The sequence below is a fragment of the Physella acuta genome, unplaced genomic scaffold (assembly GCF_028476545.2).
Source record: "Physella acuta isolate Inbredline_101_S28 unplaced genomic scaffold, ASM2847654v3 ptg000327l, whole genome shotgun sequence".
NCBI lineage: Eukaryota > Metazoa > Mollusca > Gastropoda > Physidae > Physella > Physella acuta.
The window spans coordinates 231,249-253,551 of NW_026731846.1; the positions used below are offsets into that span (position 1 = coordinate 231,249).

General features: G+C 41.2%; 1 protein-coding gene across 1 annotated transcript; it reads left to right on the top strand.

Moving 5' to 3' along the window:
• The first annotated feature begins 401 nt into the window (after positions 1-401).
• Positions 402-22,055, top strand: LOC131940723 (uncharacterized). Its single transcript, XM_059299488.1, has 4 exons — positions 402-487; positions 7,072-7,230; positions 14,644-14,722; positions 21,859-22,055. The coding sequence occupies exons 2-4, from the start codon at positions 7,072-7,074 to the stop codon at positions 22,053-22,055; spliced, it is 435 nt and encodes a 144-aa protein (XP_059155471.1). The 5' UTR covers positions 402-487.
• The last annotated feature ends 248 nt before the right edge of the window (positions 22,056-22,303 follow it).

A 22,303-nucleotide genomic window follows, 5' to 3' on the forward strand; every position in this document is an offset into this window, starting at 1 on the left:
CAGCTGGGGGGGGGGGGGGGAAAGGGGAGCCTTGACACAAAAAAAATCAGGCCTCCCGTGTCACCATCGAGGCGTTCAGCCAATCACACGCCTCGTTACGGCTCGCTGGCACGCGGTGTCAACCTCGGCGACCAATCAGGGGAGGCGAACACCACATGTTACTGAAACGAAAGGGGGAGACACTCATTGCAGACGACAGTGCATTTAAGTCGCAGCGGCAAAGACGATTCATTCAGTTTGAACGCGCTTGCCGATCACTGTGCTAGGGATTTGAAACTACGCTTGCTCTGTACGGGGTCACAAGAGAAATACTTCGCGGAAACTTCAGCACAGCTTTGATCTAAAAATAGTGATCGAGTCGTCTTCGCGGAGTGATTTTTAAAATATTTGTAAACAGATAAACTTACCAAGGGAGACTAATTATTTAGTTCTAAGCCAAGGACTACAACTCGCTTTTACTGCTGTCATCCTACCCATCAAAACAAACGTAAGTGTTTTTCTTTTAATCTTGTATACATTAAACATTAAACAACAATTTAAGGATTTCCTTAACTTTAAACTTAAACTCTTGTCCCAGATGCAATGACACAATCATGCATCCTGCTTTAATTATTATTAATTTTCTCTTTTAACTGCAAATGCTATTTGCATGTGAGATGTGACTAGATCTAGATCTAGATCTAGATCTAGAATCCAGGTCTTTTCCTTGTGTGTGCGACTAATTTTATTTGTATGTGCTAAGTTATACTGTCTGAATGCGACTCGTTATACCATCTGTATGTGAATCGTTATACCATCCGTATGTGACTCGTTATAGCATCTGTATGTGATTAGTTATACCATCAGCATGTGACTAGTTATACCATCTGTATGTGGCTAGCTATACGATCTGTATGTGGCTAGTAATACCATCTGTATGTGGCTAGTAATACCAACTGTATATGGCGATATTCCATCTGCATGTGACTAGTTATACCATCTGTATGTGACTCGTTATACCACATATAAATGACTAACTATACCATCTGCATGTAGCTATTTATAGTATGTATATGTTGTTAGTTATACCATATTTATGTGACTCGTTAAATTATGTGCATATGATTAGTTCACCAGTCTGCAATAAGCTGTGTGTACCTCTATTGTTATGCCATGCAAACACAGGCTGAGATATGCAATAAATACAGACGTATGCAAAACATGAGATTAGCGTAATGTTATCGTATAATGATGTCACTTAATGATAGGCGTTTTATAGCCCACCAGATTCCTGACATTGTTAACATTGGTGGTGTTAATTAATGGGTGTCAGTTGACTTTAATTTGGTGACTGATATTGTGTGAGACTGGCGTGCGATCTTTGGTCTAATTTAAACTTTTAGACTAGGAATGTTATCGAGAAGGATATCTTACAAGTGACATTGTCATAAGTAACAGACCACCTATTTGTAATTGGCAAATAAACACTATAGATTCAATGCTCAGATTAATGTAACCATACCATACACTACAAAGCACGCGTGCAAGTAAAAATGCAATGGTATTTAATATTAACGGTATCACCTTCTACTCAATGTACTGTGTGTCTCTTCCATTTCAAATCATTCTTGGAATTGTAGGCCTAATCTAGTTTTACGTTCTGGTTCATTTCGCCAGATGTCTTTGAAACAGAAAAGGTTGCCAATATTTTGATAGCAATGTTTATAACTTTCATTTGCCGTTCCGGCCAGGCTCTGCATTGGCTATTGTTGATACGAAAAGTAACTAATCTACTTGTGACTATATATATATATATATATATATATATATATATATATATATATATATATATATATATATATATATATATATATATATATATATATATATACACAAACTCTGAACTTTTTGTAATGTATAATTTACAAATAACCGCAAAATATGTTAATACTTTTTTTTAAATAAGTAATTTATAAGTCGTATTAGAACCAGCGTAGCAAAGTTTTCTGACCAGAGAATGTGTTGAATGGTGAAAGCGTATAATGTATAAGCCATGGAGACGTTTCTTCAGATTTTTTTCCTGCTAGTGTACAATAGCGCCCGCTTTAATGGAATTCCGTGGCGAATAAATCATGCAGCGAAAATTGTCCACTTTTCTAGTGTAGGTGTGCAGGTTTGACAGCTGAGGTGACAATGACAAACGGTTTGAAAAGTTTTAATTTGACAAGATGAGTCCAGGGGCGGTGAAGGGGATGAGGGGGGGGGGGGGGGTGTAAAGGAACTCAGGTTTTGACAGAAGACACCGGTCGTTAACGACGGCGTGAAATAAATGGCGCGGAATAACGTTTTGAAGAGGTGTTTGGGGAAAAGGGGGGGGGGGGGGTCATTCGAGTCCAGATGTATAAAAAAAAGGACATCTGAGGACAGGGCTATTGTGGTCAGCGCCGCAAGCTTAACGCTGATGGACAGGCCAGCCACCGCGACGTGAATTGGAGAAGCTTGACCAAGGGTAGGTGGATGGACAGCGGTTATCTATCGGCTTGTCCGGGGGTCAGGCAGGGCCAGGTGCAGAGGGGGGCATGTCGAGGTCAGGTCAAAGGCTGGTGTAAAAAAGGGAGGATCTGGAGTGGTATTGACCATAGGTTTACTGTAAACCTCCACTTCGTTCGCTTCACTGTAGAAAAAGTGTAGATAGTAAAAATAAAAATAAATAATTATAAAAGACATAAGCTTTCCCTGTCCTTACATTGCACTTTTTAAGGTTATGCAATGTAAACTATAAATATTTGTTATTATCTAACATACCATATTAAGTTAAGGTAGAGGAAAAGAAACAAAACTCGTTCTTTAATTTAAAAATAATCCACCATATCGTGCACAGATGTGTAGGTGTTGTTTTTATTTTTATTTTAGAAAGTTAATTTTTTTAATTAATTAAAATATAAGTATAACAAGTAGAGTTTTTACAGTAATATTGAATTTGTATTGTATTGCCTACCCCTGTTTTCCTACCTTTCTTCTCTCCCTTTCTGCCCCACAATGCCCATGCCGGTACATCCTATTCACCTCGGGTCCTATATAATTTCCCTCGAAGCAGCTCGTTTGTGTCTACCCTGCAGCTGGCCTATGCCCCGGTGAGTTAATGAAAGGACTGCCAGTGGTCGCCCTTTAATACCTACACAATACCATTTTTTTTAGTGTAGTGGACGCGAGATGGACGGAACAAACCGGTGTCTGATCTCTGGTAGATTAAAGAAACCACTCGGAGGATAAATTATGTCTTTGGTCTGGAGTTATAGCCCTTTAATATTGCCCAGTTTTGTTATTGGTGGAAATAGATATATCCGATGTAGACTTTGTGTCGGAACAATTTTTTGTGTTTGTTTCTTAAGATTGAAAAAATGAACTATAATTCTATGCTCTATCTAGCATTTGGTTTTACACTTATATTTACGCTTATTTGAAGTTATTTTAATATATTATTAACATAAAAAAATAACGTTATGACTATTAGAATAAGTGTTGAGTAACTTAACCTAATTAGGTTGTAGCAATAACCGCACGTGATATGTAGCATGTAGTGGGTTTATTTTTATAGGGATAAAAAAGGAATGCTCTGTTATCTGCCATTCCATAGCGATAACGTCGTCCGTTATAGCTACAAAATAGGAAAATAGAAATGTCTAAATATAGCCCCTGGTGTGTGATTACATCCTTCAAATGGAAACAATGCTCAATTTGTCTTAAGTACGCTGAACTTTGAACTAAGCCATTAAGATAACATCAGGTGCATGACCTGACGTTATATATATATATATATATATATATATATATATATATATATATATATATATATATATATATATATATATATATATATATATATATATATATATATATATATATAGGCCCTATATTATATATTTAGGCCCTATATTATATATATAGGAACTATATATTATATATAACATCAAAATGATGTTTGGCAGCCATCGGCCTTTACCGGAAGTAGCATTGTGACGTAATATGTTATTCAATTGAGCGTTCCCACGGCTTGCCATTAATAATTTCCCGCGACCCCTCGGTATCACTGCATTATCTTCCCTTGACCTCTGCGCTGACCCCATTAGCCCGGATGTGACCACTTTGTGATAAATGACGTAGCAATCAAGGGGAGCTAAATGTGCCTGACGTACACTCGCTTATCTCCCCCTTCTCCAATAGCTAGAGGGCCTGTGTTATCACATTTTAAAAGAATTTATATTATATGTACCCGTTGGTACGTGTGACCGTAAAACCTATTTAGACAAGTGACTGTCGCGGGGAGATGAAGGACACAGGATCCAACGGCTACTAAGGTCAAGCGGTCCTAAGGTCACAAAGGTCATGGTATCGGTCACTCAGTGGTCAAATTGTCGGCTCATGTATCATCGAATGATGGTCAAACTGTGTAAAGTTCAGGAATGCGAGTTATAGAGAGATTTTAAAAACAAAGATTTATAATTATATATCACTATTATTATCGTAACCAATAAAAATAAAAATAAAAATATATTTAATATTATATATGTTTATATTGCAAAAGCTTTTGATGGCATTTGTAAAGGGCCTAAATGTTATTTACTTGCACTATCTAGTCTCCCAATTAATGTTAGTATCTGATCATTTTGCGTTGTTTTTTGCTTGTTCGTTTTTTCTTGTTTTTTTTTTTGGGGGGGGGGGGAGGGGGGGCATTAGCTGGTCGTAACTTCGCTTCTACTCGACATTCTGTTTCCTTCTTATTTAGGTTCCAGATAAAAACGTTTATTCCAACACATTAGAACCGACCGTATTATTCTAAATACAAGGGCTCAAACGTTTACTCGTTGTTTGTTTGTTTGTTTGTTCGTTCGTTCGTTCGTTCGTTTGTTTGTTTAGACACTGATTCTCCGCGGAATAAACCATCGGAATTTTTTTTCCCGCAAATCCTTTATGTGTCTGAAACAACGAATCGGATATGTTTGCATTAAAAGGACAAGCGGAACTGTCAGACAATTTCCGTTGATTAATTAGATCGGGCCAAGGGAAATAAATCCGGCTTTTGATAAGGGGAAACAACTTTTATACAGAGTTGTCGCCAGACATATTTTTTTCCGTAGATGATAAATGAGTGTTTATTTAAGTAATGTTTACCTCTATTTCTTACAGTTCTATTTCTGTATTTTCATCCCCCCCCCCCCCCCCCGACTCAGTCCCTCCCAATTGACAGCTCACAGGTAGGTCGAAGCACGCTTTGGCAAACATCAATTTGATGAATGGGGTTTTTTGCATGGCGCTTGTGTTTAGTTATGGCCCCTTGGTTTAGAGAAAAAAATAACCTTTGGTTTATTTTTCTCACCTTGCGAGTCACCTGCACCTCTGCCGTGGCAAATTGATTTCTGTTTGTGTTTCACACACATGCATGAGAGATAGATGGGATGAAATATTTGCACCTCTGGTTTTGAGCTGTCACCCAATGCAAGCACGACTATACACCGGACCGCTGGGCGCGTGATTTATCTACTGCAGTACGCGACGTAAATAGACAACGAACAGATGGGGTTTAGACACAGAATTCAGTGACTATGGTTAGGTTTACGGATACGCATGTGGTTATTGTTCGTTTGTGTATCTTCTTTTATTCTTCTTTGTGTATCGATATCGGAAATGTCAAGTTTCTCTCACTCTGATTAAAAGGAACGGATATATATATATATATATATATATATATATATATATATATATATATATATATATATATATATATATATATAATTTATGTATGTATGTATGCCACCATTGGTATGTGGTGACAGATGGCTGTATGTGTTTCTACCCGGTGATTCAAGCACCCCTTGCCTAGCTCATCTTATGTGACCTAACATCAATCTTTCACGCCCTTGGTCTCGGTAATCTCCCCCTTTTTATCCTCGCCCAATCCATTTTAACCTCCCTTTCGGCCCGGAGAACTGTGACCGCACTGAAGTGGGTGATCCCCCTTTCATTGTGATCAGGCACGTCCTTGTGTTTAGCAAGGGAAGAAAGTCGTCTTAGTGAAGGCATTTTTCGTCCAACATTAACTTAATGGAAACATGGTCTTTCTCCGTGGGTTATACGCCTTTAGGGCAATAGCTTTCTTTAAAGCTTCCCGTTTTCGTTTAATTAAAAATGAGTCATTTGCCTTTATGGGCGTAATAGCAAGGGAAGTAATTCACATTTTCAATTACACGTTTAGACGGATGCGTGTAATTACTGAAATGAGACATAATTTAATTAACGTTTTTCTTCAGGTGTTCGCCGTTACATGGAGTCGTGAAATAATGGTTCCCCATCGATTAGCCGTGCTCATGTATTTGTATTGCGAATAGATTAACATAATCAATCTTAAGGTTAGGTTTAGGGTGGTTATACTTGTCAGCGATACTAGTAGTAGGAATACGCAGTTCTGACTAGTAGCGGAATAACGTTTCTACTTTTATGCTATTGTCATGTGAGGATAAAAGAAAAAATAACGAAAATAAATATTTAAACAGATTCTGTGATAAATGACTTAACTATTATTTGATGTGTTTCGACAATTTAGTTGACTTTCTTGTTCTTGGGTTATGAAATAATGAACTTAATTACTTTCCAAATTTGTTTTAAGTTACACATAGAATACCTTACATTTCTATGTTATTTAGACCTGGACATGTCTAGACATGCACTTCCTATCTCACCTTCGACATGAATTTACCTGTCCCACCTTAGACATGAACTAATGTCTCACCTTCTCTAGACATGAACTTACCTGTCTCACCTTATCTAAACATGAACTTACCTGTCTCACCTTACATGAACTTACCTGTCTCACCTTACATGAACTTACCTGTCTCACCTTATCTAGACATGAACTTACCTGTCTCACCTTACATGAACTTACCTGTCTCACCTTATCTAGACATGAACTTACCTGTCTCACCTTACATGAACTTACCTGTCTCACCTTACATGAACTTACCTGTCTCACCTTACATGAACTTACCTGTCTCACCTTATCTACACATAACTTACCTGTCTCACCTTTCTCCTCAGATGGTCACCGTGACATCTTACCGACACACCCGGGTCTCCGCTGCCCAGGTGGTTGCTAGGAGACAGGTGAGAATGCACCTGAGGAAGATCCGAGAGAGGGAGTACTCTAAGCTCAGGGCTCTGGTCCCGTCCGTAGCATCCAAGAAAAACGTTTCCAAGGTAACAGAACCTTTTTACTCTAACCACATTTTTAACACGTCCCTTTCTCTTCCAACCCACCCCAACCCAGAACTTCCACCATCAATACAAAACATGTTTAGGATAAATATTAATATAATTCGTATATATAATATATATATATATATATATATATATATATATATATATATATATATATATATATATATATATATATATATATATATATATATGTAACTGGGGTAGGCCTAACTACCAGTTACAAATGATAACGAACGAGAAGCCGAGACACGGTGTTGGTCTGATGCAACCGATAACAGGTGGCTTATTGGGTCGGGCTGATAACAACCTCAAAGCCAAGGCGTGCTATTTTGGGAAACGGTATTCAGACGGCCTGTCAACTTTGATGGATAGGACGCAGATGTTATTTTACGGTCTGTACGTTTGAACTACGCAACTGGTGGTCGGAGATCGAGTACAAGTATCGATTACGGAGGAATACAAGTACGGGGACGAGTACGGATACAAGGCATAAATAGGAGGGCACGGCAGGACTCGCTATCTCTCTCTTCCCGTTTCAGCGAGCTCATCTCTCTCTTCCGTCGTCGTCGCTTGCTTTAGATCAGTCAGTCTGGGTGACATACCCAAGTTGGTTATATTGTGTTAAAAAGGACAATAGACATGTGGATTCAGTTATATGAAGCCTAGTGAGGACTGTTAGGGGGTCAGTTGATTCAGACTATTATTGTGAAACATCTCTGTTGATTCATTGTGTTATATTGAAACATTTCTTGATTCATGTAATAAAAGGATCAATAGCGAACCTGCATCTTCGAGTCTTTCTACTGTAGTCGATGTTGTGTAGCATGAGTGGTTCAACTCGTTACAATTGGCGTTGTCGGGCAGGATAGACTCGGGAAAGGTCACATTGGGCGTTGCGAACAGGATAGATGCAACTAGCCTAGGTCACATTTGGCGCTGCGAGCAGGATGAATTAAACTAGACTTGCCGATTTAGGCACCCATAGTCAACCTTGTGCATAACTGTGTTTTGTGTGTATGTGAATTCGGACATTCAGGAACTGTGAAAATCGAGGAAAATTTTTTCATATACACACGGTAAGAAAGAACTCTTTTGTTTTACTTACGGAATAAAATGTCTACTCTGGACGAGAAGCAGACCCATATAGTGGTCCTACCCAGAGAGTCCCACATTAACAAATTTTACGGGGACGGGGATCCCACTTTAACCAACAGGTTCAGTGAAGAGGTCAAAGCGGCCTGGGCCTCGAGAGGCATGTCACCAGAGGAAAGATTAAGACTGCTGATGGGCAGCATAGGAGAGACGGTTAGGGCAGAGGTCAAATGCCACGATAAAACCATCCAATCAGATCCAGATAAGGTGCTGGATCTGATTATGGAGACCTTTGGGGAGAGACGGTCGGGATCGCAACTGCTGGCAGGGTTCGTAGGCTTGAGGCAGAGATTGGCGGAGAGTGTGATGGAGTACTCACACCGGATGAACAGTGCCTTTGATTCGGTAAAGGTCAAAACACCGAACATTGATGTACGCCTACTGAGGGACCATTTCATTGAGGGGCTGGCAACCCCGATCCTAAGAAGAGAGTTGAAAGAGGAGGTCCACAAAGACCCGCAGTTGACCTTCCTTCAGGTCAGGAACTCAGCGATCCGCAGGTCCGAGGATGAGGACCAATCGAACTGTTCGGTGGACAAAGTTTCTGTACCTGAACAGAGACAATCCCCACCCACAGGGGCCGACACGATGGAGACCATGATGGCTCAACTGTTGGCCCACCTAGATAAGGTTGACCAACGTTTGGAGAGGTTGGAAAGCAGGTCAACGGCTGAGAATCGGGAAAAGAACGGGACAAAACAGGGACGGGTTGGACGGCCGCGTCCGGCCAAGCCATCACTCCAATGGACGGCCGACGGTCGGCCAATTTGTTTGTCTTGTTCACAACCCGGACATATGGCACGGTACTGCCAGGGAAACGGTCGTCCTCTGTAAGGCAGGGCCAGGCTACAGAGGGGCGAGGGTATGGCCCAAGAAGCAAAATGATGGGAGTCTGTCCTGAAATGGTGATTACGATTGGGGACATCGCGGTGAAGGCAATTGTGGATACAGGCTCCCAGGTGACGACGATCACGGAAAATTTTTACACCAAATGGATGAAAGGAAAAGACCATAGGTTGAGGTCTGACACATGCATGCGCCTGACGGCAGCTAATGGACTAACCATTCCATACTGTGGTTATTTTCTGGCGGATGTCGTGGTGGCAGGACATAGGTTGAAGCAGGTTGGGGTGTTCGTGACGAAACACAACCTAGAGACAAATGTGTCAAATATACCTTGCCTGTTGGGCATGAATATTCTTGGCCAGTTGCCAGAATTTCCTACAAATATTGTCGGATCGACCACACCAGGTCGGGGATCCAAGTTGGCCAGGTTTGCCAAGACCAGAGGAAGGACAGCAGTCCCGGCAAACACGGTCAAGGCAATCACATTAAAAATTGGTGATAGAAGCGTGAATGGTGATGTGATGATAGAACCATGTGGCGCCGCACTGAGGGCAGGCGTCGTGTTACTGCGGACATACACATCAGCGGAAAACGGACTAGTTCAAGGGTTGGTAGCAAATGTTTTGGATGAAGAAATTTTTATACCGCCTAACACTCTGGTAGGAGTACCACAGAACGTCGAGGTACAACGGTCGGCACAGTGCATCGAACTGATCAATACCAGTAGTAATGAAGTAACAATTAGGTCGGTCAATGTGACGGCCGAGGTGAAGAAAGAAGATGGCCGATCATATACATTCCCGAAAACTGAGGACCCAAAACTAAATGAATTGCTGAAGAAATACAGTGATATATTTGCCTCGTATGAGGGTGATTTGGGGTACACGGAAGTAATAAAACACCAGATACCCTTACTACAAGACAAGCCGGTGGCGCAACCTTATCGAAGATTGCCACCAAGTCACTACTCTGCGGTGAAAGCACACCTGAACGATCTACTAAAAAAGGGAATTATTACAACCAGTACGAGCCCTTATGCGGCACCGATAGTAGTGGTAAAAAAGAAGTCAGGGGAGATAAGACTGTGTTGTGATTACCGGAAATTGAACAATATCACAAGAAGGGATGCATTCCCCTTGCCTCGTATTGATGAATGTCTTGATGCGTTGGGGGGAGCAAGATTTTTTTCTACCTTGGATTTGGCTAGTGGCTACCACCAAGTGGCCATGCACCCCAACGATCAACATAAAACTGCATTTATTTCTCCACTGGGACTGTACGAGTGGACCCGTATGCCGTTTGGTCTAACTAATGCACCTGCTACATTCCAGCGAGTAATGCAGAGTGCTATGAGTGACTTTCTATTTCAAATAATGTTGGTGTATTTGGATGATATTCTAGTTTACTCAAAAACTTGGGAGGACCATCTAAAAAGATTAGAACAAGTGTTTCTCCGTCTTAGGGAGATAGGAGTAAAGCTGAACCCAGACAAATGCTGCTTTGGTTTGAAATCGGTACATTTTTTGGGTTACGTGATTTCGTCGGATGGCATCGCCACTGACCCAGATAAAATTGCAGCTGTTAAAGAATGGAAACAACCAACAACTACGGTAGAGGTCAGGTCATTCTTGGGCTTTGCCTCCTATTATAGAAAATTTGTGCCGGGTTTTGCAAAAATTGCCGCACCATTGCATGACTTGGTAAACAAAATGACAAAGAAACACAGTAAGGAGAAAAAGAAAGGTAAAACACAACTGATAGGTGAATTATGGACTGATGAATGCCTGAACTCGTTTAAGCTCTTGAAAAAGGCTTTGACAGAGGCGCCGATATTGGGATACGCAGACTTTGACAAACCATTTCGGCTAGAAATTGACGCCAGCTCTAAAGGTCTGGGAGCTGTGCTATCACAACAACAAAAGCAAGGTTTCAGGGTTATTGCGTATGCCAGTCGAGCTCTGAAGGAATCAGAGAAGAACATGACAAATTACAGCGCCATGAAACTAGAACTTTTGACATTAAAATGGGCTGTGACTGAAAAATTCAGGGACTATCTCTTAGGTGCTAAATGTGTGGTATACACTGACAATAACCCCTTGAGCCACCTAAAGACAGCAAAGTTGGGATCCATCGAACAGCGATGGGCAGCAGAATTGGCACTCTTTGACCTAGAGATAAAGTATCGCCCGGGGCGGTCCAATGGCAATGCGGACGCCTTATCAAGGAATCCTTACGAGAGACCGGGTGATGAGGAAGAAACACTGACAGGAATATGTGAGGTCAGAGCGTCAACAGATATCCCTCATGGGGTACAAGTGATGCAGAACGGGCAGACCGGGGTGGAGCACATATCCACGGAACCCGAACATATGGACAGTAGTGATTTTAATTGCCTTAATCACCAAAAGATAAGAGATGCCCAGAGAACGGATAGTGGCTTACAACCGCTATTGAAACACGTCCAGGAACAAAAATTCCCAGGAAGAAGGGAAAGAGAACAATTTGGTCGAGAAACAAAGAAAATACTGAGTCAGTGGAACCGTCTCAGTATAGAGGATGGTGTTCTCATGCGGAGAATTCATGACCAAATTGATGGGACAATACACCAGGTGGTGGTGCCTGGACAATTACGAGAAGAAGTGCTAAGGTTGGCACATGACAGGGCAGGACACCAGGGTCAGGACAGAACCCACAAAATATTACGACGGAGGTGTTACTGGCCCAATATGGAAATGGAGGTCAAACGCCATTGTGAGGCTTGTGTGAGGTGTCAGCATGCGAAAATGCCAGTTGTCAAAATGAGACAGCCATCAGGACACCTACTAGCGACAAAACCACTAGAGATTGTGGCTATGGATTTTACGTCGTTGGAGCAATCATCGGATGGGACGGAACATGTGTTGGTAATGACTGATGTTTTCACCAAATGGACTGTGGCGGTGCCCACACGAGATCAGACTGCCAAAACAGTGGCAAAGGTCTTAATAGAACATTGGTTCATCAAATATGGCATACCAAGACAATTACATTCTGACCAAGGAAGGGCTTTCGAGTCAGAAGTAATTAACCAACTGTGCAGCCACTACGGGATCAACAAATCTAGAACAACCACATTTAATCCGAAAGGAAACGGACAGTGTGAACGGTTCAACCGCAGCATGCATGATTTGCTGCGTACGCTAGAACCTGAACAGAAAAAACGTTGGCCTGATTTTCTCCCAGAGTTGGTATATCTATACAACTGCACACCACATGCCACAACCGGCTTTACGCCATACATGTTGCTGTTCGGACGGGAGGCTCGACTCCCTCTTGATTTGTTCTTAGGAAAAAAGGAGAGTATGACTGGCTCATACACCGCACTGGAATATGTGAATGAACATATGAGAAGAATTAGAGAAATGTACAGGGTAGTACAGGAAAGACTAGAACATGAATCTCGGCGAAGGGAACCGCCGATACAGACGAAGGACCCGCCACTCAAACTGAATGACAGGGTATTACTGCGTAGCCACCCGTTAGGCAGAAACAAAATCCACGATCTCTGGGGACAGGAGATATGGCAAGTCGTGGAGATGCCTAAAGCAGCAGGTGGCCCCTTTAAGATAAGACCCATCGATCACGCCAAACCGGATCGGTGGGCGAATATTGCTCAATTAAAGAAATATTGGAATAGGCAAGAAGAGCAAGTACACACAAGGAAATCCAAGACAATTAGGGAACCGGAAACTATAACGGTAATTCACATACCCATCCCGGAACCATATCACCATCATCAGAACAACCGCGATACACAAGTGGAGGATAACGGCAACAAAGAGGATCCCGTTCCTTCCAGAAGCAGAGAGACGGTAGACCATCAGATAAGTGGTCCGCGGAGAAGTTTAAGGAACAGAAGGAATACGAAATTTTTTGTCAGCAACCATCAAGTCTTTCATGGTCGCGCTGGTATGAGAACAGACTGTTCAAAAAGCTATAAAAGTGAACTGGTGAAGTCACCAAATGGAAAGGGTGGATGTGAATTCTAGAACTGTTTTGTGTCTCAGAAAGATGGTGTAGACACAGTTGATATGTGAAATAGGTAGAACTGTCAATCGTATACGAATGGAACGTCGTGGACAGTGAGTGGAACAATAGATTTTTTTTTTACGACTGTGCGATTGACTTTGGAGGAGTGCACCTGCCAGGCGTTGTTTGTGGTTGAAAACACACAAAAAAAGCAGGGGTGGATGTAACTGGGGTAGGCCTAACTACCAGTTACAAATGATAACGAACGAGAAGCCGAGACACGGTGTTGGTCTGATGCAACCGATAACAGGTGGCTTATTGGGTCGGGCTGATAACAACCTCAAAGCCAAGGCGTGCTATTTTGGGAAACGGTATTCAGACGGCCTGTCAACTTTGATGGATAGGACGCAGATGTTATTTTACGGTCTGTACGTTTGAACTACGCAACTGGTGGTCGGAGATCGAGTACAAGTATCGATTACGGAGGAATACAAGTACGGGGACGAGTACGGATACAAGGCATAAATAGGAGGGCACGGCAGGACTCGCTATCTCTCTCTTCCCGTTTCAGCGAGCTCATCTCTCTCTTCCGTCGTCGTCGCTTGCTTTAGATCAGTCAGTCTGGGTGACATACCCAAGTTGGTTATATTGTGTTAAAAAGGACAATAGACATGTGGATTCAGTTATATGAAGCCTAGTGAGGACTGTTAGGGGGTCAGTTGATTCAGACTATTATTGTGAAACATCTCTGTTGATTCATTGTGTTATATTGAAACATTTCTTGATTCATGTAATAAAAGGATCAATAGCGAACCTGCATCTTCGAGTCTTTCTACTGTAGTCGATGTTGTGTAGCATGAGTGGTTCAACTCGTTACAATTGGCGTTGTCGGGCAGGATAGACTCGGGAAAGGTCACATTGGGCGTTGCGAACAGGATAGATGCAACTAGCCTAGGTCACATATATATATATATATATATATATATATATATATACCTAATTTTTTTTTTAAAATGTCATGTTTCAATAATGTGACTTAAACGCTTTCTTCAAGCATCCTTAGTATTACTATCAAACTTAAAGTTTATTAATCTCAAAGTAAACTTATCTAAAGATAAACTAAACCTTCTGAAAGATACTCGACCTGTTTCCTTCTACATTATATTTCAACACTGGGCTTTGTAAATGGCATGTCTGAGTGCCATACGGCTCATTATGCTACTCATGTAAATTACATGTAGTCATTCCACATCTGCTCAACCCCTCCCATCCCCAACCAAAAGAGGATATTTATCACCCCCCCCCCCCCTCACCACAAGATGATATTTATCACCACCACTCCCCTTTGAAACACGTCATCTAACCAAATATTTGTGTATGTCCCAGGTTCAAGTCATCGAGGAGGCGGTGAGATACATTGAAGAGCTCCACACAGCCTTACTGGAACGGTTCAGACAAAAACACGGTACGTCTTGCTCACTTTCATCCATCACAATCAACCCTTTAAAAAAAAGGGAAACTCATCCATTGTACGAAAATCATCCTTTTCTTCTCAGCCCATCGAAATCTTTTCTTAAAATGACTATCACACTCTTTCTTTATATGTTTTATGTGTTCACTCCAACCCCCCCCCCCCCCCCCTGTTCTAGAGGTGCCATATTTTCAGACTCCCCCTCCCCCTCGACATCTTGTCCCGTCCCACACTTCCCCGTCCCCCAACAAAGCCGTATTACACGACCCCACCGGCACCATTGGTGAGAAAAACAACATGGAGAAGACGCCCCCTTCACCCTACATCTTTTTACCCCCCTCACACATTACAAAAACCCCGAACACATTATTTTTATTTTAAAAAAAATTGTTTTCAAAAAAAATCTGGCGCGAATTTTTTATCAGCCTCCCACTCCCCACCCCAACCACAGCAGACGCGAATTTTCCCACACGCGCAACAGACACTCACACGGCCGTCGCAGAATAAAAAACCCCATCGCTCACCCCTTCAGCGCCGCCCTGTGATCAATGCACGCGCTATCAAAAGGCCCGCAGAAGGCCCTTTCCCATCTACCCTCTCCACTGTCTCGCGTCACAGATTTCCTTATTGTCAAATCTTTTCCGGTGCCATCTCAACTTTTTCCCACGTTATTTGTTCCGTCTGTCATCAAACATCTGTAATTTTCTAAAACTTGTTATATATGACTTGTTATATTTCACAATATACCTGTTCAATTTTAAATAATAAATCGAGTTGAAAAGTGTTAGTTAGGCTTGTAAAAACTCACAGACTAAATGGCGAAACGTCACTTTAATTATTGAATAAAGAATAATCACGAAATATCCAATATTATGTATGAGTGGAAGTTCGTGAGAAAATTAAATGTGTTGTCGAAGTGAGTGAATGGTTTGAAAAGCCACAACTACATTTAAAATCTAAAATTCTAATTAAAATTTATATCTCATTATCTTTTCAAAGCCAGTATCTATTATGAAAAAGTAATCAAATTTTATCATTATGAAATCGTTCTTTAAACCGCCTCCATTCTATAAATATCGTACAATTTTCGCACCGTGACGTCACGTGACCTGTATTTGATCATATTGTGTTACGAACGTCGCCCGCCATCTTTAGATGCTTGCGTGACACGCACGCCGGGGCCGGCGATTAGCTCCCAAGATGGCGGCGCCTGCACGAAACAACGCGAGGTATGCAAGGATTTATAGCCAGGTGATCGCGACATTAACGGTCGTTCTTTCGCTATTTGCTGTGAACTCAGCGTTAAATCAATACCTGGCACGAGTGATTTTTTAAATATTGGAATCTTATAACATTTTTATTTTATTTATAAAATATAATCTTTTAACACATTTCGTTTTACGAGTGAAACGATACGGTTGAAGTTTTTAAAATATCGCTATTGAACAATTCCGTTAAAGGGGTCACAAATAATAGATGTACAACAGAAAACAATGTCGGCATTGAACTGTTCCGTTAAAGGGGCCACAAGTAATAGATGTACAACTGAACACAGTGTCGGCATTGAACTGTTCCGTTAAAGGGGCCACAAGTAATAGATGTACAACTGAACACAATGTCGGCATTGAACTGTTCCGTTAAGCGGACCATGGGTGACCATTGTATTTAGTGAGCAAGACAGGTGTCCCACTATTCCAGCATCGGATTTTCTCGCGAGTTTCTCACGCAGATCAGAGGACGGGGTTAAGGTGGTCGTGTCAAGGTCACAAGGGTCACCTTTGCATCACTCACCGTGTGTGGTGGGGGTGGTGGGAGGGGGAGGACTTCGTCTCACATCTGTGTTGAGTAAAGCATGTATTGTGGTAAATAAAATAAAAAAATTAATGTATGCCCCCACCCCTCATTACTTCCCCCACAACCTTACCTTATGCCCCACCCCTCCCTTACTTCCTCCAGAACCTTTAACAACCCCCCTCCCCACTGTAATAATTATTTAATATAATTCACGTACCTAGCTTTATTAATGCCATAAAAGTAAAGTCTACCATTTTTGTTTACCTTAAGCATCTATTAAAAGTCTCGGTATCACCAAACTACAACAGACGCTGGTATTAACACGATTACGTGTGGGGGTGGGGTGGTGTGGGGGAGATTTCTAATAATTTAATTAACGAGAAACATAATGAATTACAGCAACGTAAATTTTCTGATTTTTTATAACCTAACAACCTGACCTCACATGTCATGATCCTTCCCCCCCCCCCCCCCCCCCCGTACTGAAATACTTAACAAAACCGATCGAGTTCGACTAAGATATTCAGAGACTTGCATCTGTGACACTGTGGGAACCGTCTAATCGTGGCCTGAATGGGCCATCAGGTTGGCCATCAGCGGGCCCTACAATTTGATAGGGCTGCAACAGCTGGTGTCGTAACGCTGGGGGAGGGGAGGGGGCGGTGGGGCGGAGACCGTGCGAACCGCGCGACTAACCGAGGGGGCAAAGTTTGAAATGTGGGCAAGAGTGCATTCAAGTAATCGTAATCGCTCTTGTGTAATCGTTTATCAAATCACAGTTCGTCCAATCAGTTAATTGTTAATTCATAAATATTTTTAAGTATGAAGATATTTTGGTTTCAAAATTTAAAAATGATGTTGTAAACAATAATTTGTGGAATAGGAAGTATCGCATTGATTTGTGGTATGTATGGTATCGATGTTGCGGTGGGCGTGAACGATACTGGGCCAGCTGGCATTCCGTGAGACGACAGCAGCTGTGCCAGAGATGGTAGTGCAAGGGGGACAACTTTTTTTTCGTGGGACAGGGGGATAACTCTCTGTGCTTGTACGACAGGGGGACAACTCTGTGTGCACAAATGAAATGGGGAACAACTATGTTTGCTCACTGCTTTGATGTACAACATTAATTATCGGCATATGTTATTTCAACTCAGTGTTATTATGTTGAGAAAAGAAAAAAAAAAGGGGGGGGGGGGGTCTATGAAGGGGGAAAAGTGTAAAAATAGATTGAATTATAAAGACAGTCTAGGGCTTAAGGTCATATACCACAACAAAAAACAAACAACAACAAAAACATTTATTTTTATTATTTTTTATCTCCCATTTTCTAGTCTGGAAAAAATACGTGAGAAATATAATGCGGGCAAAACAATTGAATGTGGAGGGGGGGGGGATTTGCCAGAGTGCAGGCACTTCACTTTAGGAAGAATAATTAGAAAGAATGTAGGTCAACTCAATACGTCACTTGTTGGGAAATAATAGATAAAACGGCTGTCGGGAAATTCAACCTGGGTAGGATGAAAATGATATCATAAGATGGATTCATCATCTTTTCCCGATGGTGCCCAAAATACATCGGGCAGAGGAAGTAGAGTTCATCTGTTTCAATGTTCCTCGGCATAAGAAGGGATAGATGTAATTAGATGTATTATTTACTACAACAACAAACCATTTCTCAAGTGCTTACTTAACAATTAATAATAGAACAAAGTAGACGATTCTAGTGATAAAAGTCATTAAATAAATCTCCATGAACGAAGAAGAAAAAGTTAAGCATGAAGAATAGTTAGTTACACATTCGATCTAACTAAATTAATGGGTTTTGTAAGTTGTTTTTTTTTTAAAGGTGTAAAGGAAATTTAAGTGTACCATATATTAAGATAAGCTTATAAACGTGTATGGAATTCCAAGTGTGTCATAAATTAAGTTCAGCCTCTAAACGTGTATGGAAACCCGATCGGGTCACCTATAGAAAACAACACCTGTTGGTGCTACGACCCTTCTTATTACCTGAGGACGCCAAAGGTAAAACTGCCATCAAAACCTGCCGTGAATTCTTTTGATAAAAATAATGGGTGTGTGGTGAAATACCTGGGTATGGTAACAGGCCGGTGCCAGCATACCTCCCCACCCCCCTTCCTCTCACCCCCGGGCCTTGTTGTCACCCATTAACTTACTCGTGTCAAGCCTAAAGATTCCTAGAGCACCATTAAAACCCCGTTCAATGCCCCTCGGATTTAGACATCTCGTAAATTATCGCCCCCCTTGAGACTAAATTATGACCTGTTTTTTTTTTTCCTCCTCGCCCTCCGGTCAAGACGGATCACAAATAATAGGTCAGCGACAAGTGTCACCTTAATTTAAATCTGACCCCCCGAGCCTGTACAGGTAACATACCGCCCACACCCCCTTCCCTTTTTCCAGATTTTTTTCACCCCACCCTACATCTCTACGGGCGGTGGGGTTAAACTACAATACGAGCTGGAGGGGTGTAATTTCGCCGTGTACCCCGAGGGCGATTTGCCTCCCCTTTGAATAATGCACCGTAACACAATCTCTCCAGGTTTTCTCTCCCCTGAGCAGGAGATTACCGTATAGTCTCCCTTGTATTGTGGTGACCTCCCCTTATTATTTTTTGTCTCCCATGTCAGCAAGCGGCTGACCAGCGAACTGTGCTGGACATTGTGACGACCTGTTTTCTTTTCAATGGCGCCTTCGTCTGTCAAATTCTTTTTCTGATTGACATGGAATTTTTTTTACTAATTGGTCTTAAACTAGCATATCGTGTTGTACCGTACTACAGCCTACGAAGAAATGAAGTTACATTTAGCGATACTTAGGTTTGATTTCAATTCGTGATATCATTCAGTAAATTAGCATTGAACTTTTTTATTTCTAATAACTTGTGCGATTTTAGTCTAAAAAAAATAAAGTAAATTTTTGTTTTCTGAAGTAAAAAGCTAGTATCACTATAGGGTTTCACCAAACGCCAGTAGTTAAACAGAACCGACTCTTCGCCTCGAAATCTTATTAGATTATTTTTCACGGTGAGTTAACCGCCCTTGACAGGCTGTTATCATCTCCCCTGTGTCAACATTAAGAAGAAGAGTTATTGCCCTTCACTCGTCTGTCGCCGAGTCACTACAGAGCCCTTGTCCGCTGGCCATCTGTTTGGGTGGTTTCTTGTTCGATTGTCTCCCTTTGATTTGACAGGTGAAACGAGCTGATTGGCGCTCTGGGTGGAGTGGGGTCCGCTAGGGGAGAGAACTATTACTACCTCTACCGTAGAAGGGAGAGAACTATTACTACCTCTACCGTAGAGGGGAGGTAATCAAGCCTTTTAGTCACAAGAGGCAGTGTAGGATATTCCCACGTTTTCTTTAACTTGCTTTCTCTGTTTGTTTTTTTATTTGTTTGTTTGTCTTTCCAATCCAATCTTGCGATCGAAATTTCTGGCACTTCCCAGTTAGCTAGCGCTCTGAAATTTTCAGGGAAGCTTTCTTTTGGATGACCATTGAATATTCAATTGTTATTATTACTAAATTGATCAATGGAAACATTTTATTGAGCATTTTAGACCGCTATATAATCTATATATATAATTCTCCTCTGCTAGCCATTAGAAAAAAACCCAGCGACGCGTACCTCGCGCGCAGTGAAGCGAACGATCACATGTCGCCACAGGCTTAGGGGCAGAGAATTTAGCTTGAACCGAGTTTAAACTTACAGGAGGTAGGCCAGTTTGGGGGAGACGATATGGTCGAGTGGTTGGGCACACGATTGCTATCCCACTCGACACGGGTTCAAATCTATGTGTTCTAGTCAGTAACGTATTCAAACAACGTGTTTTTTACGAGTTGTCTTTTTACGAGTTGTCTTTTTACGAGTTGTCTTTTTACGAGTTGTCTTCGTTTACCCAAAAAAAGTGAAAAGATAAAATCGATAGCAAGATTTTAATGCAAACAAACAGACAAAGACTAAAAAGTAGAAAATAATAATCATTAAAAAAGTTTTAAAAAACCCACGTTTTCTGATTGAACTAAAAAGTAGAAAATAAATGCTATAGGCCCTACATCACAATAATGCAAGCGATCACTCTACTATAAGCGAGCAAAAACGTGGGGCGCCGTGATTTTCTTACAGTTTCTAATACTGTTGACTCTCTACAAGCTCCCTAATAAAAGTCAATAGTATTATCTAATCAATAGTAATATAACTTTTACTTCGGCGCCCCACGTTTTTCATCGCTTATAGTAGAGTGATCGCTTGCATTATTGTGATGTAGGGCCTATAGCATTTATTTTCTACTTTTTAGTTCAATCAGAAAACGTGGGTTTTTTAAAACTTTTTTAATGATTATTTTTTTAATGTATTGATGTGTAATTATTACTCTTTCTCTTAATATTTTCTATATCTTTTTAAAAAAAATTCTTCAAAGTTAAAATAAATCAAAGAACCGCAGTATATATTTTTTTTATTGTGATCAACTTTTAAAATAAGCAAACAATGTTCCCCTTATTTTTACTATTTTTATTCTTTTATTGCTATGCAAAGGACACTCAATAACTTTCTTAGTTTAGTTGAAACAAATTCTACACCCTTCCTCTAATTGCTTGTAGGAAAAGGGAAAAAAAAAGAGAATTTTTTTAAAAAAATCAAATTGCTTGTTATCCTATACTATATTAGTCATCTAATACATTTACTTTAGTGCGATACCCGCAATTGGATACAATACCTTACATCCTAAGTAATACCTGTCACCATCTAGTCACCCTCCTTGTGCCTTTGAGACACAGGCTCCACAGAAAAATCTTTCCACTTTTGCCGGCAACTTTCTTGTCAGTCCAACATAGTCTTGTTCTTGTCAGTCCAACATAGTCTTGTTCTTGTCAGTCCAACATAGTCTTGTTCTTGTCAGTCCAACATAGTCTTGTTCTCGTCAGTCCAACATAGTCTTGTTCTCGTCAGTCCAACATAGTCTTGTTCTTGTCAGTCCAACATAGTCTTGTTCTTGTCAGTCCAACATAGTCTTGTTCTTGTCAGTCCAACATAGTCTTGTTCTTGTCAGTTGCTTGTCTCCATTGACCTTCCCTGTTTTCTTTTTCCTTGAGGCGCTCAGTGCAGCTCCATTACTGTGATTCCATCTTATCAAATCCCTATCATATAATCTAATATGACACACCTAGTCTTGTTACGTAACTTCACTACTCACCTTCCTTCGTACATCCTTACACATCCTTGTTTCATTGTATCACCTACACTTATATCACCCCCACCCACCCACACACCCCACACACACGAACTAACCAGCACTTTGTTTTCTCCCCCCACAGGCAGCATGGCTGAGGACAAGGCCCAGGAGACGGTGCGTACATTCGTCAGTCGCATGATGAGCCAACAGCCCAACGCCCCACACCCCAACCCCCAAGGCAACCCCACCCCCACCACCACCCTCAGACACTCCCCCAGCAGCTTTGAAAAACAAAGGAGCCAGCCAAGCTTTTTGTTCCGCAAAAGCAGAAACCATTAGGTAGGTTTTTATACTTCGATTGTAAATATCAGCGATGTTTTTATACTTTTGTTGTAAACATCAGTGATAAGTTTTTTTTTTTGTTTTTTTTTTAATTTTGTACTGTGTAAACATGAGCGATATCAGTAAAAAAAACAATAAAAATTCGATAACAATAACTAATAGGGTAGACAGAATTCAATTCAAATCCTAAAATCGATTTTCCAATATCCCCCCCCCCCCCCCCCCCACACAGTCCATCCTATCTG

Excerpts from the sequence above, each read along its gene's own strand:
- LOC131940723 (XM_059299488.1), top strand. The coding sequence starts at position 7,072 with ATGGTCACCGTGACATCTTACCGACACACCCGGGTCTCCGCTGCCCAG. Across the intron at positions 7,231-14,643 it reads CCAAGAAAAACGTTTCCAAG|GTTCAAGTCATCGAGGAGGC; the intron begins GTAACAGAACCT and ends TGTATGTCCCAG. Across the intron at positions 14,723-21,858 it reads ACGGTTCAGACAAAAACACG|GCAGCATGGCTGAGGACAAG; the intron begins GTACGTCTTGCT and ends CTCCCCCCACAG.